Source organism: Python bivittatus, unplaced genomic scaffold (genome assembly GCF_059951505.1).
Source record: "Python bivittatus isolate LINGU-HERP-01145 unplaced genomic scaffold, Pbiv_v1 ctg000480_np1212, whole genome shotgun sequence".
Lineage (NCBI taxonomy): Eukaryota > Metazoa > Chordata > Lepidosauria > Squamata > Pythonidae > Python > Python bivittatus.
Genome location: NW_028277075.1, coordinates 15,808,212 through 15,834,072, shown reverse-complemented (window position 1 = coordinate 15,834,072; position 25,861 = coordinate 15,808,212). Strand labels below are relative to the sequence as shown.

At 35.9% G+C, this 25,861-nt stretch overlaps 1 protein-coding gene across 2 annotated transcripts in view; it reads left to right on the top strand.

The window, feature by feature from the left end:
• The first annotated feature begins 661 nt into the window (after window positions 1-661).
• Window positions 662-25,861, top strand: part of ARHGAP5 (Rho GTPase activating protein 5) — a 39,988-nt gene continuing 14,788 nt past the window's right edge. The window contains exons 1-3 of one of the 2 annotated variants that reach the window (XM_007437427.3): window positions 662-948; window positions 8,606-8,708; window positions 17,932-21,824. In XM_007437427.3, the coding sequence (XP_007437489.1) occupies window positions 18,102-21,824 (3,723 nt within the window). In that variant the 5' untranslated portion in view covers window positions 662-948; window positions 8,606-8,708; window positions 17,932-18,101. Of the gene's footprint in view, window positions 1,158-8,605; window positions 8,709-17,931; window positions 21,825-25,861 lie in introns of both variants that reach the window. The other variant, XM_007437428.4, reaches the window with a different exon arrangement.

Genomic DNA, 25,861 nt, shown 5'->3' with positions numbered 1-25,861 from the left:
ACATGTTGCTCCGAAGACTTCGGAGGACAGGCACGTTAAGAAAGTAACGCATAAACAGAAACGTTCACACAGATCAACTGGCGTTGCAATACGCTTGAAGAAACGCCCCTTTGGGATTTACTCGCCGCGTAGTGATACTTCTGCTTATGTATAATTCTAATCATAGATTTGTAGGTGGGGAGGTTACTCGTTTCCCTGAAGAATCACATACGCTTCCCTCAGTTTTTGGGGACCGCAGCTTTTACCAAGAGGCGGGATCCCTAAATGTTTCGTTATCCCTTCTCCAACCGTTTCAGTAGCAGGGTCCGAAACAGGAACTGCGAGGAGCCGCCGTCGCCTCCTCCCTCAATCCCTTTAGAGTGGCGCTTTCAGTAAGCCGGGGAGGGGGGGGGCGAGAAAGGGAGAGAGAAAAAAACAAACAAACATACACACACAGAGAGAAAACGGGCGAGCTCGCGCCCGAGACGAAGCTCTCTCACGCGCATGATGCGTAGGCAGGGCTTCGAGGGAACCTCACGACGACAGCGGCCCAGTAAAGAAACGGAAACGTTTATAAGATCCTTCCCGCGCACGCGCACCCGGGGTAGGCCTCGGGGGCGCGCGCGCGCAGAGCCGCGGTGGCGGCGGCGGCGGCGGGCAAGAACAGGGAGGGGGGAGGGAAGGCAGGGAAAGCTGCTGAGGTAAAGTTAGAGGTGGGGGCGGGGAACGGAGAGGGGGGGCGCAGAGTGTCTCTGTGAGAAAGAGAGAGACGAGGCTCCATCAGCGAACCTAGTGCCGGGGAGGCTCAGCCGCCGCCATTACGAAACCGAGAACACCGGGGAGGGAGGAGATGGAGATGGGCCGAGAGTTGTGAGAGGGTTGCGATCCGAAGGGGAACGGCGGCCGCTGGCGCGGAGCGAGAGTTCCGGGAATGCTGCCGCTCTTGCTGTGGAAAAGCTGGAGACCGAGGTAGGAAGAAATAAGCCGCTCCTCCTCGTAAGCCCTCCTCCCGATCCACACCGGCCTCCCCCCTCGCTAACTACACCCAAGCCCATAGCTGCAGCGGCGTTGGGGTTTGGAGCCGGGTGGTGCTGCTGCAGCGGTCTGGGCTCTACCGGCTCCTGCCAGTTCCGAGGAAGGCTGGGGCCGCCTTCAGCCGAGACTTCTGAGATTGCTGGGTAGGTCAGAGCTCCGCTTTCTTTTCTTTCCTCTTCCTTCCTTGTGGGAGCCCTTTCCATACCTACACACCCGGGAAGGAGGGGGAAGGGTTGGAAGTGTTGCTTGCTCTGGTCCCAGACAGGTGATGAAGGCCTGAGTCCGCCGGGAGGGTCGGAGCTTGTTCTACCAGCCTCTGGTAGCGACGGCTGCCAGCTGGTCATGGTTCCCCTGGGAGAGGAGAGGACGGAAGAAGGCAGGAAGGAGGCAATTCACCTTTTCTTCTTGCTTCTTTTCTCGGTCTATCCGCCCTTTCTCTCCCTCCCAACTACTATTTCTGCTTTGCTCTCTCAAGTCTTCCATTCTCTCATCTTTCCCTTCCTCAGTTTCCCTCCTCCCCTCTCCTCTTTGACCACCTCCCAAAATCTCGCCATAGCAAACTTTACTCTTTAAAGATGTGAGTGGCCTACTTTTTCTCCTTAAACCCTCCCCCAACTCCGTAGGGTGGATATAATGTCGTTTGAAACATGAGGTTAGGCGGGCTGTGTTGCTTATTACAATTCTTCATGTTCTTTCTTGTCTCTGTAACCCCTGGATTTCCTCTATCAAGGAAAAGCCCTAGATAGAAGTCTGGAAATGGCAGTTTGACTGAGGAGAGTCGTAATTAATTCAGAGGCCGGTTGCTTGCTTTTGGCTTTAATTCTTTTTTTCCATTAAATACTCTGGTGTTTAAAAAAGGGTGTGGAAACCTTCCCATATGTATTCTTCTATGTGAAGCATTCAGCAATTCCAGTGTTCAGGATTTGCCTGAAAAGTAGGAGGAAAATGTTTTAAATTTAGATTAAAATAGGCTGGTGGTGGGTGTACTTAGATTAGGTTTTTGACGATAATTAGTGTATTTTTCCTGTTAGAAACCAGCAGTTAGCAGACATTTCTTAAAGTCTGCATTGCATAGTGAGGCAATACATGGGATCCAAACAGTTGTAGATCAGTTGTATATTCATTTTATCATGTATTTAGGTCTTTGTTGACAAGCATTATTCATATTATTCATACTGGTATTAACCAGTTAAAAATGATCAAAAGGTTAATTAGTATGTGGACAATTCTACTTTGTTTTGTTCTTAATATTAAATATTTGTTTCATAATTTTAATGACTACACACCTTGATTTTCTATTTTGTGAGTTACTAATGAATGTTTTGTTTGTGATTAATCACAACACATTAAGAATGTATATTATAAATATAGAGAGATACTACTGTACAAATGGAAATTTTAGCTTCACAATTAAAAACTTGCTGTAAGTTTATTATTAGGTACTATTAGTACTTGAGGTTTTAGCAGACACTTTGCAGTGTACCATATTACATTAATGTAGTGTATCTGAGCACGCTCTTATCTATGCTTTAAGCATTAAGCTGAAGTCCCATTGACAATACTTGATCCGAAATAAGAGTGCCTAAACTTGCAGTGAAATTCTATGCATACTTCTAAATCCCATTAACTTTGATGGGGATTATTCTGGAGAAGAATGTACAACATTTCAGTTGTCAACTGTTAAAATGTTTCATTTGCCAGTTTTAATAGGCGTTTAATGTTTGGCATGCAAATAAAGCTGGTAGTTTTAATGAAGTAGTTTTGTAATAAAATAATAATATAACTTTAAATAATATAAAAAATGAGCTAAAGCCTAATCCAAATATTCTGCATTGCTTATGGATTGATTTGCCTATATTATTTACAGCTGCAAATTAATGTTTTTGTTTCTTCAGATTTTTCCTACTATTAGTTTCAGTAAATAAGTACATAAAGCATTGTTCAGTTTGTTAAATAGGTTTCAAAAAACTCTTAAATCCATGGTTGTGGACTTTTATTCATACTTATGTAATTTTTTTTCATACACTGAGTTTTCTGGATTCATTAATAATATGCTTTGTACTCCATAAACTACTCTGTTTAGAGCACTTTAACTAAAGGCCTATACTGACCATAAGTTATATTCTAGATGAATTCTGATTTGCTAATATAGCTGCAAGTATAGGCCAGTTAGTGTCTTCCAAAAACCATGGACTACAGCTCCCATATCTGGCTACAGTTGTTGGGCCATGAATCCAAAACATCTGGACAGCATCTGCCTGATTGCCTTGGTCTAGTATGACTTTGCAATGCATTCTTTTAAATTATGGTCTAATATTTCACTTCATAAGTATGTACATCTATCAAATTGGGCCTAAGCATTTATTCTGTCATGTTTGCTAATCTCTTACAGTATTGCTCTGATGCAATTGTGAGGTTGCTGCACTTCATCATACACTATGGTTTATTCTATAGTAAATATTTATTTATAGAGTTACAATAAGCTAGTGAAATAGAACTTTATAATCATGTTGCGAATATTTAGTTCAAAATTGGTAGAAACTGAATAGACATGTGTTGTAAAATTACTGTAAAAAGTAATTTTACAATTGTAAAGTAGCTAGCATTTGTTGGTGGGGGGAGTAAATGCTTATAATTGGTAAAGATGCCTCTGTAGCTTCCCAATTTGGAATCCAACTTTTAGAAATAGTAAAAAGAAATAACTTTACATTTTGTATAATTTGCAGTAAATCAGTTGACACTACAGGGAATTTTTGTCTTGTTTGAAGGTTTTTGATGTTGATGCTGAATGAATATTGTATAACAAATGCTAAGAATCCTTAAGTGCAGTCTATGAATTTATGATACATTTTAAAACTTTTTTAATCTAACAAATATATCTGGGCAGTTTTTAGGGATAACTGGTAGCTATCATAAACATTCTGGAAATGTTATGTCATTTGAAATAATTCTAATGTAATTCATAACAACACATGGAATAATTTTATAAAATAAGCTTTTTTTTAAGTGGCAAAATATTTGCCAACTATAAATGGTACATCTGTTTAGAAATGAAATTTTCAGGAAATCAGGTTTACAAATACTGTGAAGTATAGAAATTGATTAATCAAACTTGTAAATTATTAAGCTACATGAAAATCATACAAGCCTGACAAATGGTAGTCTTTGTCAGAATTCAAGGGAGAGTCAGGTTCAGCTTGTCTTGCAATGCTTTGGGCTCATCTCTAAAGCTAAAAGCAAGTTCCTCTGGCTCTTTCCAACTTTCTTCAGTGATGTAAGATGTGGCCATTCATGTTAGCTTTGGAGGAAGGTTGCAAGCAGCAAGTACAACTCAAGCTTTTGACTTTCTTTCTAAAACCTGGCATTAACTGAAAGACAAAAGTAGGGAGATTGGTTTTTCACGTCTTGCAGAAATTGAAATAGCAGAAACACGAATATTTGAAAAAGGAAACAAGATGTCTCACTTAGTGATAGGCATTTAGGGAAAGGCTAGACAGTTGCCAAACTAGCCAGTGGTGGTTAAAATTGGTGATTTGGCAACAGTTAAGATGCTCTTATCTTATTATCAGGAACACCTATTATTTTGGACATATAAGTGCTTATGAAATTCTGTAGAAGTTTAATACAGTTATATCTACAGCTGTTGGAAGTACATAAGGCATTAGAATGAATTTCCTCAAATTACTCCTTCAATGTTTATTCAGAGATCTGGACAATCTTCCAGCTCATATTAAGGAGATGCAATTAAATACTGTTTGTTAAAACATTTATGTTTGGATTCATGGATATTATATTTTAGTGTTGTTGAAATCAATACAAAAGTAATCATGACCAGCAATTTAGATTCAGAATGAAGTACCATGCAACCTAGTGGACCAGTTGGTGGGAGGGCATATCCATTATAGCTGAATATCTGTTAACATACATTTATCTGCTTCATCCAGACTACTTCAGATGCAGTGCACTTTTCTATTATTTCAGGGAAATGTCTGGATAGAAATTTGTTCTTTTGCATTTGGACTGCTAAATGGAAATCTCTTAAATCAAGGTTTCATTGTACATGAGAAGAATCCTGTCGCATCACGTGAAAGACCTTGGTATTCCAGCTTTCTGTATGACATAGGTGATAGATGAAGCTTACAGGCATGATATGAAGGTCCGTTCCCATCCCATCCCATCCCATCCCATCCCATCAGCTAGAAAGCATTTTGCCTGTAATGTAGGAGATAGTATATAGCCCTTAAAGCTAGCAGGCAGTATATGCCATCATATATGAATTTGTCTACTCCTTTGGCCATTATTTAATTATGTATTATATGAAAAAACACTTCCTTGCATTGATCCTAACTTCAGTGAGTGCCCCAGGCTCTAATATTATGAAAGAAGGAAAAAACTTGCAGTTTACCTTTTCCATTACATGTATCTTTTTGCTACAGTGACATTGTTAATTAGTTAGGAAGTCTTAGTTGCGTGCTGTTTTCTTGATAAGCAATTAATAATGGATTGAATGTATTAGTAATGTGAAGTTTATTATTATATCATTTTATATAACAACCCATTTCACAATTGTCACTCTGTGTGGCGCACATAGGGTTAAAACCAAAGAGACCAAATAAGAAAAATAGAATAAGTAATGGGGGCTGAAGAAAAATCCAACTGAGTCTTTCTTTCCATTGGTTTCTGTTGCCACAGGATTGATCTGACACTTGAATTTATCACTTATTGAGGGTTTGTTTATTTCAATTATTATTTTGGAATACAAATCCTATCAAGGCACCTTACAACTAGCTTAAATAGCAGTGAAAAAAATCTGAATAAATTATAAATATAAAAGCAACAACAACTGGAACCTTCTGTCTTCAAGGATCCTTTGACACAGTGGATGGTAGAAATGGCACTGTGGGGGCCAGGAACAGTCTAGCTGATTATGAGATGGCCTTCATCTGCTTTCTTTTTCTTTTCTTTTCTTTTCTTTTCTTTTCTTTTCTTTTCTTTTCTTTTCTTTTCTTTTCTTGAGATCTTTCTGATAAGAGATTTTGAAATTTTATTTATTTGTTAGATTTATAGTCAGTTTTGTTCAGGAGCTCAAGGCAATGTATCTAGTGCTTCTTCCTCCTATTTTCCTACAACAACCTGGTGAGGCAGGTTGGGTTGAGATAGTGATTGGCCCAAAGTGTGAGCTTCTGTGGCTGAGGATAGATTTGAACCAAGGGTTCCCCAGTACCTCCCCAATGTTTGAACTACTATATCATATTGGATAATTAGTTTATGATAGATTAGTATATGTATATCCTTAGTTGCAACTGAAAGTGGCATCTGTCTTAGTGGTTAAAGTGCTGAACTAGGAGTGGGGAGACTTAGGAATTAAAGTACTCTAGAAATTTGTGTAAATAACTCTTTAAACTGGGCAGTTATATTTGGATGCCATCTCCTTAGTTCCTATGAAAATAATGTTGCTATTGCATTACCCCATAAATAATCATCAATTTGAATTATTTCATTGTTAATTAAAATAATTTTTTATCTTTTTCAAAGAAGGCTTGTAACCTGCATCACTTTCCAATATATCTAAAATAAGGAGAGCTGCTTATTATCTGAATAATTGTCTCCTATTAATTTGATTAAATTTTTGCGGAATATCTCAAAGGGTTTCAGTAATACCCCATAAGATAACTCAGTTCATGGGGGAATACTCTAAGAAGGCATTTACTTGGTGCAGAATGAATTGGGGTGTGACTGAGTGCTTATGTGTACATTGTTTGTAATGTAAAAATTCATCAATCACAATCTAAATGCAAGAAAAAACAGTAATGTAACATCCTAGGAGAATGATGTTTCACAGTTTATTTCCTGTTCTTTCATTTTAGCATAAAGTCTTTGAGTCAAGCTCAACTCCTGGTATCTTCACAAAAGCATCCATGTAGTTTTCTTGACAAAATTGGTTTTTCATTGCCTTCTTCCTGGGTGTTTTTTTTCCTCCCCAATATTAGTCTAGTTTACAAACCTGGTATTTCCTGGTGGTCTCCCTCCCAGATTGCAATACTAGTTAGGCTTAGCTTTTGAGCGTATACTTAGCTGAGCAATTTTAGCATAATGCATGCTTAAATGTTAGTGAGTTTAACCATTCTTTTCAGTCTAATCTAAGTGATTGATATTCTAATCCAGCACATCTATAGAATGGAGAGTGTGTGGAATTTTACTTTTTCTTTTTCTTTTCCTTTTTTGATGAGATGATTATCTCCCTTAAAGGTCAGATTCAGAGTGTGAAGGTAATTTTTTGGGGATCCAACTGTACCTTCCAAGCTGTATCTCTGGTTAGAAGGATTTTTCATTAGTTTTTGTTTGTATGCCTGTTGCACCCTCTTCTGGGCAGTTATGATTTTGTCCTTCTCCCATATGCCTTGGTAATTTTAAGATTAGATATTATGATACATTCTATATAGAATAAAAGTATTCAGAAGCCACATTTGATCCAAAACAAATTATTGTTAATTGGTATCAGCATTAAAATCTCAAACTTCTTCACTAACAATCAACTGAATTTTGTACAGATCTGTCTAGTCTGGAATTTTGTTCCCACAGTGATTATCCAGATGTCACTGGGAAGTATGTGTGTAACAAGGGTAATAGTGTCTTTCTCTTTATATTTTCTAGCCCAGAGTGACAGGAAAAATAGACTGTTTGTATTTATGGAGACACGCTAGAAATCACATTGACTGGTAACCACTGGTAGCTTTAACAAAAAAAAATTTTTTTTTTAATCATCCAGTTTGATGGTGATATGGTAGTTAATTCTTCAGGCTAGCACTTATCTTTGTGAAGAACCATTTTATTTAAAATAGACTCACCATTTAGCTTTGTTGGATAGCTCTGTGTCACAATATTTTGCGGGATTAGGGTCCACTATTGACAGTTTTCTATTGTAATGAAAAATGTATTAGCCTTGACAGTTTGTGTCATCACGTGATTAAGCAATTGATGCTAATCAATTTGGAAACTTAGTCCATTCCAAGCAAAGACAATTGCGTTGAGGTCTGGTAAATTAACATTTCACTATATGACCTTTTGTGTATTGTTTTACATGGGAATAAAGAAAAAATGTGGGCAATGAGTTATTGTAATACATGTTCATGAAGAATGAATAAATTCTAATCTGTATCATCATGGCCCATAATAAATATTGTTGCAAATTGTAGTCCAACTGAATCTGGCTGTCCATATCTGTTTTAAGGTCTGAGGATGAATATCATCTTGAGTCTACGAAAATAGTTTACAATTGTCTTTTCTAGTACAGATTCATATAATATCAGTCTAGAAATAACTGAAATATTGTGTTCTTTTGTTCATTTGTGACAAATCTTATAAAAGAATAAAGCTCTTTCAGCAGTTTTTAAATGCTTTAAAAATAAAATTGAAACTCAGTTTCTAAACTGCATAGAGCTACTAATAGGAGTGGGTAATATGTAGCATTTTAAAATACTATAAAGGGTTAAGTAGACTTAAATGAAAATTCTAAGAAAAACTATATCTTGCTCTGTATTATTATTTTGCCTTCATGCTTTTAAAAATGTCTCATCTCCTTGATTTTTAGATCTTTCAGTGAGTAGCATTTTGAACATCACTGAAATGTGTGACATTGCAGTACTTTCCAAGATCTTTTTGGCAACAGTCTCCTTGCATTTTTTTCTGTAAGGGTAAGTTGAAATTTCTGAATATTTGAAAATTTAATAGATGTGTAACATTGTTTCACCTTCTCAGCATTGTGCATTTTGGCATCTAAAAGGCTGTATGGATAAGTTATAGAAGTAATTAACATAAACCTGGTGCCTATTTTTCCTACACAATGTGACAAGAATGTGATGCTTGTTCCTGATTTTGATTAAGCATGTAGTACTAGATTAGGAAGTCACATCTGCTGTTGAGTGGCAGTAATAAACATACTCTTGTTTAAATATGTGATTAATGTAATATATAGTTATGCCCCATACTGTATTCCTTTCAACTGAAATGTCCAACTGTAGAACTCAACTGGATATTTACTCTTTCTACCTACTGTGTTCTTCTACTTTCTGACTAAACTTTACTATTAGTTGTATTGATTGCTTCTTTTTGCCAGCCTTCATGGCTATTTCTGTGCCTGTTGATGTTTTTGGAACAAATTCCTACATATTCTTTTTCTTAACTATTCCAGGTACTTATTTGCTGTGTGAAATGTTGATTTATGTGTATGAGTCTTGCACTAATCTTTTCTTACTCTAATAGATATGTTCAGTATTCAACAAACCCATTTCCCCCAAAGGTGAGGGGTCATAAAGTCTTTGATGTTAGTGAGCTAGAATGCTAAGAGAGGGAGATACTGTAGCAGCTATGCCTGACTGCTAGAAAAATCTGAAGTAATTTTTTGTTCTAATACAGACTTATTTTAGCAGATAATATCAGAGCTTATTTGCTTAACATCTCCTTTTTCTCTATATCACCATCATTCTGTCTTTCCAATTGGAAAAATTTTCTCTGAAGTTGGGCTTATGCAGTATGATGTTAAAGGTAACAAATTATATTACAATTTAGTGCAATATGAATTAAATGGACTTTGGAAACTCTGGTTTATGACTTAGTTTTTTATGTGAATCCAGTCAATAAAAATACATTGATAATCATTCACCTATCAATATAATGCATGAATCTGATTTCTTGCTTTCTTGCTCCCACTTTCCATACAAGAAAGCCTGTGAAGAAGATAGGACTTTTGCATTTCCTTTTATTTGCTCCTTCTAATCTGGATTGAGAAAAATAAAGGCTGGAGTTTTGCTATAAGGATGACTGATCAATTTGTGGGGGGGAGATTTTTTTTGAATTGGGGGGAGAAGAGGCAAGATCATGTCTCATAGTCTTTTTAAATGGGCTTGAAATTAGATACATGCTGTGCTATAATTTGCCAAGAAGGTGGTGGAAATTTTTACTTTTCCAAAGTAGACCAATGTGGGATTACATTTTATGAGAAACTGGGCTGCATATGCTGTTATTTACTAGCCTTTCATCCTAACTCTGTGGCCATAGCAGACTTCCACTTATTTGTTGGATAAAGTTAGCACTGCATATTGATCAAAGGAACTTCTACATTGTTGCTGGATGTTAGACTCCCCCCCCCCCGCCATCTTAGGATATAATTAGTTTTTTTTTTTTTTTGCAAAAATGCCCCCAGTCTCATTGGCATGGTTTGCACATACTTTCAAGGCAGGATTTCACATTGATGTACATGAGCAGGATTGTGACCGTGTGAACTACTAATTAGAGCACTCCCTCTCTACTCTGGATAGTTCTGGTTTGCTTAGCAAACTAAAGTTTGCTGATAACAAACCAGGAATCTACTAAAACAAAATGATGGGAGAAAGAAAGAAGCATATTGCAGACTCTATCTGAGCCCATTTTTGCCTGTGCATTTAATGTTAAATGATCTGCAGGGTGAAAGGCATGTTGTTGTAAATCTTTGATAAAACCACAAAGGGCAAAATGCTTAGAAAGAGTCTGATCTAATTTGGCTAAGCATCTAAAACATAGACTAAATTATTGTAAATGAGCCAAAAGAAATTGGGATTCATGTGCTTCTTCTCCTCTCTCCTGCAAACATCAAAACTGCTGTAACTATAGATCCCTGTTTTATGTGGATTTGAAGAACTGGTAATTCTGTTTTAAGTTAATTAGAATAAATCAGAATATCAAGTTGTGCTTTATCATGAGTAATTTTTTTTCTCTAGACTAGGCCTCATTGTTGTGCTTTCTTAAGAAATAACTGTATTTGATGGCTACATTTTGAAATAAGTTTAAAACTGGGGTTGACTAGCAGCTAATCATGGTTATAAAGAGATAATAAAAAAGAGGTAGGGCTGTGGCTGGAGAAATTGCTTTAGAAATTGCTACGCCCATACTGGGAAGAAGCATGAGAGTCAAAGATATGTTTTTAGTTTAGTTATCAGATTGGCTGCTTTAGAACATACTTTTAGAAAGGAGCAGGCCTTTAGAAGGGCAGTTAATTCTTGGCTCTTTCCCTGAGCCTTTGGGTCAGAACTAGCAGAGTTTCCAATTGGATGAGTTTGATTGATTGATTGATTTATATAGCCACCCTCTCACATATGTGACCCTGGGCAGCTTACAGAGTTAAAAACAAAAAACAATACAAAAATAACAAATCATAACATCAAAAGACCATTAAAATAATAAAAACTATTAAAACCATAAAAAAAATCTGCAGAAGAGTGCAATCAGTCTCACTAACAGTACAGCCATTTTGCATGTTCCACACCACCACTACCAGATCCCCAGGCCAGATGGCAAAGCTATGTCTTCAGGCCCTTCCAGAAGATTAGTAAGGTTGGGGCTAGTCTGACCTCAGGGGGATTGATGTTCCAGAGGTTGGGTGCTGCAGCAGAAAAGGTTCTCATGGGTCCCTTCAGATGACATTTTTTAGTGGATGAGACCTGCAATATGTCCTTTCTACTGGACCTGATAGGATGGGTAGATGTGACTGGGGAGAGGTGGTCGCTCAAATGTATGGTATATTTTAGTTCTGATCATCATTTTATTGTCTAAGGTTTTTTTTTAAAGATTTTTTTATCTTGCTTTTATTATTTTTATAAATAACTCATGGCAGCGAACATACCCAATACTCCTTCCTCTTCCTATTTTCCCCACAACAACAACCCTGTGAGGTGAATTGTACTGAGAGAGAGTGACTGGCCCAAAGTCACCCAGCTGGTTTTCATGCCTAAGGCAGGACTAGAACTCAGAGTCTCCTGGTTTCTAGTCTAGTGCCTTAGTCACTTGATCAAACTGGCTGTCTAAGTTGGCTTTTAATGGTATGTGCTATTTTCTTTTGCATTTTTTTAATGATTTTTGTACACCATCCAGAATCACGCTGTCTGAGTTGGGTGGCCATATAAATGCTCCCAATAAATAAAGATTGAGTTTATACATTGCACTAAGCTATAATGTGATTGGTTTGATTGTGTTTAGCATGTTGTACCACATAGTTGTGGCTTATTCAATAAATCATGGCTAAACAAACAGTAAAGAGCTGGTTTGGTGTAGTGGTTAAAGGCACTTGACTAGAAACCAGGGGACTGTCCTGCCTTAGACACAAAGCCAGCTGGGCAATTTTGGGCCAGTCACTCTCTTTCATTCCTAGGAAGAAAGCAATGGCAAATCACTTCTGAAAAATGTTGTCAAGAAAAATGCATGGGCTTGTCCATGTAGTCACCAGGTGTCAAGACTGACCTGAAGGCATAAACAACCACCACCAATGGTTTAGCATCTCATTCCCTCAGTATAAAATTGTTCTCAATACTAAATAGATCCATATTTTTATTGCAAGTCAGTATTATTTATGCATGTTACTTCTACACCACTTCAAACCATTAACTTTAAGAGGTTTTAACTAGATGAAAAAGGGGAGAAAGAAATGTTGGATTAAAATGATTCAGTTCTTGAGAAGAATATTGAAAGTCGAAGAAGAGTACAGGTAGTCCTCACTTAGCAACCATAGTTGGGACCAACAACTCTGTTACTAAGTGCCATGGTCATGAAGCAGAAAATCACATGACTGTGATGGACTTACATTACTTCTCATTTGATCGTTAAGCAAGTCACATGGTCATTAAGCAAAACATCATGTGACCATGATGATTTTACTTCCGTTTCCATTAACTCTGCTTGTCACAAGCCAGTTGTGAAACATGCAAATAGTGATCATGTGACTGTGGGATGCTTCAACAGTCATAAATGCGAGGACTGGTTGCATAACTTTGAACAGTCACTAAGTGAGGCAGTTGGTAAGTGAGGATTACTTGTAGTTTGATGAACTGGGATTTAAAAAGCACAAGGGGATAGAATCAGATATGTGAACAGGATAACAGATTAGTATATTTAAAAAAAAACTAAAGAAAAACTTAGAAAACGTTGCATAGACTTATTGGAGCTTCTGCTCTTAAGCATTCTACAGCTTCAAAAGCAAATCCCATATACCACACTGCAAACTTCATAAAGTTCTTACAGTTTTAAAAAGCAGCTTCTGATATTTGTAGGAAAATAAAAAGCAGGTTTCTGAACAGTGACTTGGATTGTGGCAGTGTTGAATATAAAAGTGGGGTGGTGAGGACTCTGAAAATTGACTTATAAGGCATAAGAGAAATAAATTTAGGCACTTTCAGCTTTCTGAAGGGAAAATAGAGTAAGTTGATATTACAGTGATTGAAAGAAAGATGAGCAGATTTTTAGAAACCTTTTTCCTAAATATGTAAACAGGAAAAGAACAGCAAAAAAGAAAAGTGATAGAACTTTGTGACTTGTTGACTTGGGAAGAAGACTGGGGCAGAGTTAAACATGCTTCTGTTTTGATTTCCTTTGTGATAGAGAAGGGGAGGATTACTTACAAATTCAGATGAAAAAATTAAGGATTTTTATAATTCTCCCCTTAGGTCAAATTGAGCTTGTATGAATAAAGCAGCCAAATGCACATCTAATATTTCAGTATAGACTTGGTGGTTAATGTATATGCAGAAATCAAGTAATGAGACTGACATCCCATTTTTCTTTTTTTAAATGTAGTCAATGAAGATAATTTCCTTGAAATCCTATACAGATCAATAGAAATAAAAATCAGTAGATTTGTCCCTGGAAGAGATTAGAAATAGGCTTTAAAAATCCATTATTTTACCTTGCAGCAGAATAAGAATCTCTGAACAGGGAGATGGCCGTAGTTATTTGACAGTAGCATTCCCCATGATTGAGAAAGTTTTTATTTGGGATTATCTCAAAATATGGGTGTTCAATTTTCTGAAATGAAAAAAATGCAAGGGAAATAGAATGTAATTGTAACAAAATCTGAACATAATTCCACATTAAGCCATTATTTATTTTTGTTTCTTTAAAGGTAGCCTCAAATTTAAGATGACCCTTCCTCTAAAAAGAGGAATATTATGCAGAAGAATAATGCCAACTTCCTCCATTATTGCAAATGTCAGATGACCCTCCCATTTTAAATACTGTATTAATTTAAGAAAATACAATTCTCTTCATATTCCACTCTTCTGCTTGAAATAATGGTTTATAAAATAACAAAATCAAAATAAGACTTTAGGCTTAGACTTAAAAAGAAAAAAAAGTGAATGGGGTTGGAGGGAATAGGACATGGAAAAATCAGGCCTTGTATTTTATGTTCCCTTTATGGCTTGTGGTGATAAAAATGGGCTGCTTGGAGGGGCAGGTGATGTCTTAATTTTGCCTGTAACATGCTACCTTGATGATTTTCTCCCTTTTTTTAAATGCTCAAGTATGTTTTCCCCTTATAATCTGATTCAGTCATGTAAAAACTTAGCAGGAAAGCAAAATATGTATGACCATTCTTAAGGAATGCTTGTATAGATTTTCATTATAAATCATTAAGATTCCTCTTTGTTTTAAAAAAAATAATATTTGAAACATCTCACAGGTATTGTGAAAGGTCTTATTAATATCTGATTTATTTTAATTTTAAATATTACTTTGGGTGGATGTGATTTAGTATGAAACACTGGCTTCCAGTTGTCTGCCAACTTTATTTCACATAATACCTTAAGGAAACTTCTTTAAAAGTAAAATGACATGATAAGCAGTTGAAAACCCATGCTTTGCTCTGAAGTATTTGTGGTTGCCATCACATTCTCCTGCCCCAATTCAAAAGGAAGGAAGAGACTGAGCCCTTCGTCACCATGGATGGCTTGGCATGACCCCCATTGCTAGGGGTGACAAAGGAGGAGGAACTGAGAAGACTGGCAGAATGATGTGGTTGTGAACTATGAGGCAGTCAAAAAGAGGAAGAAAATGTGCATGTATATATTTTAAAAGTGTATGTGTGTATAGGTATGGTATTAGAGAAAGAATGAGCGAGATTAGACTATATGTTCCTGAAACAGAAACAGCTGACCTGAATGGATTTTGTATACTATGAATGTGGGTCTATAGATGCTGGGATGTGAGAGGTACAGGTAAAATATATTACTAAATCAGAATTCTGGGTTTAGAGAAGGACTTTGTGTTTGACCGCTGAGATTCTATCTTTGATTTGGACTCAAATAATTGAATAAATGACTTCCCCTTAATTTTCATTAGTTTGTTTTTCTGTTATATGCATTTGTATTCAAATGAGTGTTATTTTGAGATAACCAAAAATTCTAAATATGCCCACTAGCCACAAAGATTGGAAGTTCCTAAAGCTAAATTCATATTGCAGTTGTTCCAAAGCAAGGCTGTTGCCAAACATTCTGAATTCTATTGACTAATCTGCTCACAGTCTGAGAGCAAATGGGCAAGCTGTACCTTGCTAAAGACTAAGGAATACATTTTAATAAAAACACTCCATGCGGCGTAGGAAGACAAACACCCCTCCATGGTCACTAAGCCATCTGTCATACAGGAAGCTTTATCTATCTTTCCTGACTACAAATATGGCAATTAGTCTCTGAACTATGAACACAACTCATCAACAGTATTTTCCTAGGAAAAAAGATATTTCAAATTGAAACTAAACAATAATTGTTCTCTAGTAATTCATTTAAAAATGAAAAAGAACTATTTCCCTACCTACCAACACACACTGAAGTACTTAGTTATTTGTGCATAATTTAAAAGCACACACTTCTACAATGTAAGCCTTCATAGTTAATGCTGAAATATAAAAAGCTAACATGATAAAAATGTAGTTACAAAACCAGTAAGCTAAAAATATAATATGAAGTTACCATAACAAACTAGAGTAAAAAATAAGCTGGCTCAATGTCCTTGATAAAGACAGAATATGGTATGCAGCTTTAGAGGTGGTTTAACCAGAATCTCTTTATCTGTTAATAAGATTAAATGCAGTTGTGATCACATTGGAGGTCATAGTCTTGCAGGATTATGGATAGTCCTAAAGGGTCCACAAACTTTTACTACTTTATGCCACAAGCATATATCTATTTATTTAAAATGCATTGTAAAAGAAAGGGGAACATTGATTGTGAACTATTGATTAGTAAATTTGATTCAATATATTTTAATAGATATAAATAAAATTATACTGGAAATAAATTACATAGTTATGTAAATAAGCACTAAGCATGTAAAAGTACTTAATAAACTTTTTCTTTTGTTAATTTTTTCATGTAATTGCCTGTATAGCCTCTAAAGAAATAAGATTTCTGAACTGAAGGCTATTCTGTGTTTATGACAGTGGAAGTTAGTGTACACACTAAAGAAATTTTGCAGTACATATTCAGTTTATGCCTATAGGTTTGTAGAAACACAGCCAAGAAGTTTAAAATTAGGATGATTTTGATGGGAATTGAAAAATATGCTTCTAATCAGCTAAAAACCTGCTCTAAGTCCTTGTTTATAGTATATATACCAAGGTAGATAAGTGACAAATTTAAAACCATCATTTTAGTTTTCAGTATTGAAAATCTGCTTTGTGTCCCATAGACAGTAACACATATACAAGCTTGAAAAGTTTGAAACTCCATAGATTAGTTCCAAACACATCTTCCATGAGCAGAAAAACACAGCTCTTTTTTTGCTGCTCGGATAAAACGAATTCTGAATTCTGCTATTTTTTCCCATTTTCAAGAATTCATTAACCAATTAAACAAGATTTGCACTTGCCAGTAAACTACTTAAAATATTATTCATAGATTTGAAATGTAATGCAGATTTTCTGTTTATTTTCAATGAATATATATAGTCTATAAATCTTTAACATGGAATATTAGCATGAGACTTTAATTCTTTCTTTTGGAAAAGGAGAGCAGGAAAGATACAAAGCATTTCTAAAATTACAGCTATTCACTGAAAATATTTGGCAGAAGCTAGAAAGATTCCACAGTGACTTTAGTACATGTAATTTATTTGGATAATTTCATTAACAAGCTTGTTCTTGCTAATATCTTCTAAAACAGACCAACTCGATGATCTTTTAATATAGTAATTAAAATTCAGAAAAGCAGTTCCATAACTACTATAGAAATGGAAACAAAATTTTTGATTGCTGATAATAGGAAGTCTGTTATGAACTGAGCTTGTGAATTATGACCTATATATGAAAAAATAGACTTAAATTTGTTTTTACCTAGTTGCTCAATACTGTGATCTTTTGAAATCTCATTTTCTCTTTTGAAGGAAGACAGAAGTCAACAATACTAAAACATTTTTATTGAGACATAGTTTAGTTTCTAATGCTAAATGTGATTATGTTGATCGGTTGAAATTGCTGTAATTAATACTCTAATCCAAATATTTCATTAACTGTGTTAAATATATAGTTATATGATCATGTTTAATTCATGCAGTCAGTGCAAAAAATTCATATGTACACTGTTGACTATTGATTATTCTTTTTAAAACAACAATATTAGGCTTGCTTAGAATTCAGTCCAGAACAATGGTCCAATATATCGTTATTTGATGGCAGGTGTGGGTCTTCCGGGCTGTGTGGCCGTGTTCTGGAAGTTTTGAATACATCGTATTCCGGCCGTGAAAGCCTTCGACAATACATATCGTTATTTATTTGTTGGGATTGCCCTCATTGGATAATGGGTAACAATTGAAAGGAACCACTGAAGTAATGGTGCTTAAAATTAGATCTCTTAATCCATATTAGGTATTAATTTGGTATTAAAATGAAATTAGAGCATTTTAATTGTTTGCTTAAAGAGCTATACAAACCTTACAGTTCAGCCAATAATAGAAAATTATTCTGTATGCATTCTGGCAGATAATTTTGAAGAATACTTAAAGTACTGTAACTGTTATTTGTTTAAAAGTATTGGGTATGTCTGTTGGAATTTATTTCAGTATTTAAAATTAAACTTTGGGTAACTGTAATTGATATACTGCCTTTCCTTTTTCTTTCAGAATCATGGATCAATTGATCTGGAGCACCCAAGTTTATTGCAAGCATGAGGATTCAAGAACTGAAAATAATTTTGAACCTTGGAGATAAAATTTTAGTACGTGGAGTCATTTTTAAGAATGAACATTGCACCCAATTGTGTTGGTGAATACAGAAGGATGAGAAGAACACTATGATGGCAAAGAACAAAGAGCCTCGTCCCCCAGCCTATGCTGTTAGTGTGGTTGGACTTTCTGGGACCGAAAAAGACAAAGGAAACTGTGGAGTTGGAAAGTCATGTTTGTGCAATAGATTTGTGCGTTCAAAAGCAGATGAATATTACCCTGAACATACCTCTGTGCTTAGCACAATTGACTTTGGTGGTCGTGTTGTTAATAATGATCACTTTTTATATTGGGGTGATGTAATACAGTGTGGAGAGGATGGAGTAGATTGCAAAATTCATGTTATTGAACAGACTGAGTTCATTGATGATCAGACATTTCTGCCTCATCGTAGTACGAACTTACAACCTTATATAAAGCGTGCAGCTGCAACCAAATTGCAGTCAGCAGAAAAACTTATGTATATTTGCACAGATCAGCTTGGATTAGAACAAGACTTTGAGCAAAAGCAAATGCCTGAAGGGAAGCTAAGTATTGATGGATTTTTATTATGTATTGATGTAAGTCAAGGATGTAATAGGAAGTTTGATGACCAACTTAAATTTGTAAATAACCTCTATATTCAGCTTTCAAAATCTAAAAAACCTATAATAATAGCAGCAACTAAATGTGATGAATGTGTGGAACATTATTTACGAGAGGTTCAGGCATTTGCTTCAAATAAGAAGAACCTTCTTGTAGTAGAAACATCTGCGAGATTCAATGTCAATGTGGAGACATGTTTCACTGCACTGGTACAAATGATGGATAAAACCCGTGGCAAGCCTAAAATAATCCCTTATTTAGATGCCTATAAAACACAAAGGCAAGTTGTTGTGACATCAACAGATAAGTTTGAGAAACTTGTGCAGACTGTGAGAGACTATCATGCCACATGGAAAACTGTTAGTAACAAACTGAAAAATCATCCAGATTATGAGGATTACATTAATTTAGAGGGAACAAACAAGGCCCAAAATACATTTTCAAAACACATTGAACAGCTTAAGCAAGAGCATATAAGAAAAAGAAGAGATGAATATATTAATACATTACCAAGAGCTTTTAACACACTTCTGTCAAACCTTGAAGAGATTGAACATTTGAGTTGGCCTGAAGCTTTGAAATTAATGGAAAAAACACAAGATTTCCACTTATTCTTTGTGGTCCTGGAAAAAACGCCCTGGTATGAAACTGACCACATAGATAAAGTGAATGACAGGAGAATTCCATTTGACCTTTTGAGCACACTTGAAGCTGAAAAGGTATATCAAAATCATGTGCAGCATTTAATATCAGAAAAAAGGAGAGTTGAAATGAAGGAAAAGTTCAAAAAAACACTTGAAAAAATTCAATTTATTTCTCCTGGGCAACCCTGGGAGGAAGTTATGTGTTTCGTAATGGAAGATGAAGCTTTTAAATATATTACAGAAGCTGACAGTAAAGAAGTATATAGTAGACATCAACGGGAAATAGTCGAAAAAGCCAAAGAGGAATTTCAGGAAATGCTTTTTGAACATTCAGAACTCTTCTATGACCTGGATTTGAATGCAACACCTAGTTCTGACAAAATGAGTGAAATTCATGCAGTTCTTAGTGAAGAGCCTAGATACAAAGCTTTACAGAAACTTGCACCTGATAGGGAGTCACTTCTGCTTAAACATATAGGTTTTGTGTATCATCCCACTAAAGAAACGTGTCTCAGTGGCCAAAGCTGTATGGACATTAAAGTGGAACAGTTACTTGCTAGAAGCCTCTTGCAATTGGACCATGGTCGTTTAAATTTCTATCATGATAGTGCCAACATCGATAAAATTAATGTTTTCATTTTGGGTAAAGATGGTCTTGCACAAGAATTGGCAAATGAGATTCGGACACAGTCTACTGATGATGAATATGCCTTAGATGGAAAAATATATGAACTTGATCTCAGACCAGTTGATGCTAAATCCCCTTATCTTCTAAGCCAGTTATGGACTTCAGCCTTCAAACCACACGGATATTTCTGTGTGTTTAATTCAATTGAATCACTTAATTTTATTGGTGAATCCATTGGAAAAATCAGGACTGAAGCATCTCAGATAAGAAGAGACAAGTATATGGCCAACCTTCCATTTACTTTAATATTGGCTAATCAGCGAGAGAGTATTAGCAAAAATTTACCAATTTTGAGACACCAGGGACAGCAGTTAGCAAACAAGTTGCAGTGTCCTTTTATAGATGTGCCCGCTGGTACTTATCCACGTAAATTTAATGAGGCTCAGATAAAGCAAGCATTGAGGAGTGTCCTGGATGCAGTTAAGCACAATTTTGATGTTGTAAGTCCTATTCCTACAATTAAAGACCTTTCAGAAGCTGACTTAAGAATTGTTATGTGTGCTATGTGTGGAGATCCATTCAGTGTAGATCTTATTCTTTCTCCATTCCTTGATTCTCATTCCTGTAGTGCTGCTCAGGCTGGTCAGAATAATTCCCTAATGCTGGATAAAATTATAGGTGAAAAACGGAGGCGAATACAAATTACAATATTATCATATCATTCTTCAATTGGTGTAAGAAAAGATGAACTTGTTCATGGCTATATACTAGTTTATTCTGCTAAACGGAAAGCATCTATGGGAATGCTTCGAGCATTTCTTTCAGAAGTACAAGATACTATTCCTGTCCAATTAGTAGCTGTTACTGACAGTCAGGCAGACTTCTTTGAGAATGAGGCTATCAAAGAACTGATGACTGAAGGTGAACATATAGCGACTGAGATTACTGCTAAATTTACAGCTCTATATTCATTATCTCAGTATCACCGTCAGACTGAGGTTTTCACCTTGTTCTTTAGTGAAGTCTTAGAGAAGAAAAACATGATTGAAAATTCTTATATTTCTGATAGTACACGGGAGACAACACATACAAGTGAAGATGTTTTCTTGCATTCTCCTAGAGCAAGTTCTCTTGCTTATAACTATTATCCAGATTCAGAAGATGATACTGAAGCCCCACCTCCTTATAGTCCAATTGGAGATGATGTACAGTTGCTCCCAACACCTGATCGCTCAAAATACCGTTTGGATGTGGAAGGTAACGAATATCCCATTCATAGCACACCTAATTGTCATGATCATGAACGCAACCACAAAGTGCCTCCTCCCATAAAGCCAAAACCAATTGTACCCAAGGCAAATGTGAAAAAACTGGATCCAAATCTATTAAAAACCATTGAGGCAGGTATTGGTAAACAATATCCCAGAAAGCAAACTAGAATGATTCTGGCACCATCTGATGATCTTGATCAATCTGATAATTATGCAGAACCTATAGACACTATTTTTAAGCACAGAGGTATTGCTGATGATATCTACGTAATTCCAGATGATAGTCAGAATCGTATGATTAAATTTCGAAATTCTTCTATTATAAATAATGCCCAAGGAGATGAAGAAAATGGATTTCCTGACAGAATTTCAAAGACCCATGGAGAAAGGCGACCTTCAAAATATAAATATAAATCTAAAACATTGTTCAGCAAAGCCAAATCTTATTATAGAAGAGCACATTCAGATGCAAGTGATGATGAAGCTTTTACAATGTCTAAAACAAAAAGAAAAGGAAGACATCGTGGCAGTGAAGAAGACCCACTTTTATCCCCTGTGGAAACATGGAAAGGTGGCATTGATAACCCTGCAATTACATCTGATCAAGAGCTGGATGATAAAAAGATGAAGAAGAAAACTCAGAAAGTGAAAGAAGACAAGAAAGTAAGTTTTAAAAATACTTTGCATACATTCATGGTGTTGCTGTTTCGAGACATAAATGCAAGTTTGTCAGCATAACAGAATGATATAAACTATATGATATAAAAGGGCCCATTTCTGCTTCTTGCAGCCTTAGTAGCTTTGACTAATTGAGCTTGGCTTGTACTTGTTCCTTACTGAACTGTGGTTTAGAGAAATTGTCACTGTTAGGGTATGAAGCAGCCTTAAAAGCATAAGTTTAGCAAAAAGCATGTTTGAATTTAGAACACAGTTGATTGTGGTGGCATCCAAGAGATCTCAGAAAGTAAATTCTCCAAGAAAATAATTTGGCAGTGAACCATTTAAAGTTGTTAAGTCAAATTCATCAGCCCATTGGACTAGTTTTTTTCTCTTACTATTAAGAAAGTGGCAAGTCTCATAAAAAGGACTAAACTAGAAAATCAAAAAGCAGAATGGGATCAAACTGGGACAGATAATTCTCTACTTATAACCATTCATTTAGCAACCAAAGTTACGACGGTGCTGAAAAAAGTGACTTACAACCAGTCCTTGCATTTAATGACTGTCGCAGTGTCCCCATGGTCACATGATCAAAATTCGGGCACTTGGCAACCAGCATGTATTTACAATGGTTGCAGCATCCCGGGGTCACCTGATCACCATTTGCAACCTTCCCAGCTGGCTTCTGATAAGCAAAATTAATGGGGAACCATGTGATTCATTTAATGACCATGATGATTCACTTAACAGCTGCGGTGATTATCTTAATGACTGCTGCAAAAAATGTAAAATCAGGTGCGGTCACATGATTCGCTTAACAACTGCACTGCTTAACGATGAATTTTCCAGTCCCTATTGTGGTCATATGTATGTGCTGCTCAGGAAAAATATTCCATTACTTTCTGGTGCTTGATCACTAATTCTTTTCCCAAGCATAGTTGTGATACCAAAAAAGTGATCTCACTAGAAGTAGTGATGTAAATCACTATCATGTCCTGTTTAATATAAAGGCCAGTGAACTAGGTTCAAGATCAATCTTATTTAACTCATTGCCTGAACAGTCTACAATAACCACCTCTGAAATCTCTAGCCTTACCACTCAAAAAATGCTGGGGATGATCAAATGCCTCCCAAACTGTCATGTTAGCATCCTTATTTATACTCACAGATCTGTCAGTGCAACTGCCAAAAGACGAGTCATTCCATAACTATTACTTTCTTTTAAAAAGCCAGTAAGTATAACCCATCCAACTACTGTCCACTAAACCTATTAAGTATAGTTAACAAACTATATTCTGTATGCTTATAACAAACTTCTTGATTGGATGCTTCAAGAGAAGATCTTAGCAGTGTATCAAGCTAGCTTTATATCTGTCCATCTAACCTTTAACCAACGTATCATTTTCTACCATCTTGCCAAAAAAAAATTCATTCAGCTGCATGGATCTCATATGCTGTCTTCATTGATTTGAAGATAACATGTGATACAATCCTGAGAGGCTGTGTGGGAAACTGCCAGAGACCTCATTTGATTGCTGTTTACTCCAAGTGATCATGCTACTTGAGGAAAATATTTGTACACAAGTAAAATGTGATGCATATAGTGCCTTCACTGACCTTATCATCATCACAAAGTGTATAAAACAGGAAAGTATTCTTGGAAAGTATTCAGGAAAGTACTATTCAATCTTTATTTTAATTGCATAGTATAGGTTTTATAGTGTGTATATATATAAATAATAAAATGTATATTTAGTAGTAAAATATAGTAAGTAGCAAGTTTCAATCCCCAACAGTAACATATACACCGATCACCATTTGGTTATCTGCTGCTACTGCTGTTATTCTTTCCTTGTCTCAAGTAGGTCTCTGGAAAAGTGTGCAAGCTCTAGGTAGCTTCTGCTACCAAGAAAATTTACAATTAAGTATGCCCAAATGAAGGTAGTCCTGTTTACAAAAAGACATTTTCATTGCCAACATTAATGGCATTTAGATGGTGCAAACTAAGTGCTTTAAATATTTAGGTATCACCTTCCATTTGTCTTTTTGATGGAATCAGCAGATCTGCAAAGTATGTTGTGCATAGAGGGCCACAAATAAGATAATTAGATATGTAAGTCATAAAGGTAACACTTTGCTGCCATGACAGTTAAACTGTTCAGAAACAACGTGGTTATACCTCTGTTTTATTATATGTAATTCTCTTTTAATCAAAATCCAAAGCCTTTAGAAGCACTGTAGTCTAAATTTAGAGAATCATTCTCTATGTCCCTTCATTTCTCTATCCCCAACACTCTACTGAGACTTGAATTAGGATCTCCTTCAATAGCTGCCCAGGTAAGAAAATGAATAATGGTTGAAACTCTACTATGGAAGTAATTCACTGGCCCAACTTGTTCTTATGGATACATTTAATTTCTCATGGTTAAAAAACTTTTTTTTAACTCATGAAGGTAATGATTGTTCCTTCTGTGGCCTCTAAATTCAAGTGCTACCAGTGTGTCTAGAGATAGCTATTTTTAAGGCTAAACGACACTTTCTTGAGCTTGATTTATAAGCTGATGGATCTGAAGCTCCAAATTATATTTGAGGAAACTATCACATTCTTTTAATTGTTCTGAACTTCCTTTTTAAAATACTTTATCCCTCAAACAGAAAAGTTTTTACATCTTGAATCTGGTATAGGCAGTTCCTGTTTAGTGGCTGCCTCGTTTAGCAATTGTTTACAGTTATGACGGTGACTTTACAGTTTTGTAACTTTAAAGTTACAAAAGTAACTTTATGGCCAGTCCTCGCATTTACAACCTTCACAGATCTGTAAAGCAAAAGAAAGCTGAAGTAAGATCATAAGCATGGTTGTGGTTTCACTTAGCAACCACTTGACCATGTTGCTGGTCCCAATTATGGACACAACAAAAACTACCTGTATAGGAACAGCTTAGTAACATTCCATATATAGATCCACAACTCCATATGCTCAGATGCAGCCATCAAACAGTAACCTATCCATTGTTGCGCTGACAACTGAATCAGGACTGGTGATTTACATTATTGCACCCACTCTTTACTGGGAGAGTCCAAGATTGTACAATTCGGACTAGCAGATATTTCCATAGTAACTTCTAAGAAAGTCACTAGGTTCTGCTTCAATGCAACTGCCATCAGAAGCGGTCTTAGACTTGCTCCAGCTTGATTCAGCCAGCCCCTGTTTAGGGGAATAAAATGGCAGTTTTCTAATATCAGCTACCGCCTCATTGTTTATCTCTTGTCATTATTTTACCTTTTGAATTTATGAATATAAATCTATAATTTTATCTGCTTTTAACTTATCTACTTGCACCATAAATACATAGCAGAATTGTTTCAGAATATCAACTGTATTTCTAGTTAGATTTGGTGCATGTTTATATCAAAGGATATTTACAATATTATATTCAGTAGCTAGTACAAAGTAAATAGTGGCTTTGATCAAGTGTGATCATTGTAGCAATGGAAATAAATTTACATTATGGAGTCCTTGGTTCTCTCTGAGCTTTGTTGTTTGCTTTCAGAGATTTCATTACCTAACTAGGTAACGTCATCAGTGAGTGTAGGGTTTGCTCCCTGTTTATATACAGTAGCTTGCCCTGCCAGTGTTAGTGGGGGTGTGGTTTTCTCCTCGATAGTTCCTTGATTAGGATATTGTTTTCTGCTTGATTTTTACATTTTTACATTGAAATTTACATTATCTTGGTACTGAATACAAAACTCAGGTTATCATCTATTTCTGTCTTCTGTTTAAAGAAGCAAGGTCAGTTCCAGGTATTAAGTGCAAAGTTTTTATTGGTATTTTATTGTTGGATATTGTTCAGGAGATTGTGTCGTATTTTGTATGTCAGTGAAATTAACAGGCCAGCATCTGAATTACCAGTTTTTTTAACTGAATGTGTATAATGTAAATATTTAAAGAAAGGATATAGGAAAAAAAGACCTCTCCAAGATTTAATATATTTGTATTTATTATAACCCATACCTAGATGTGCATTTATGGTTTTGAAGAA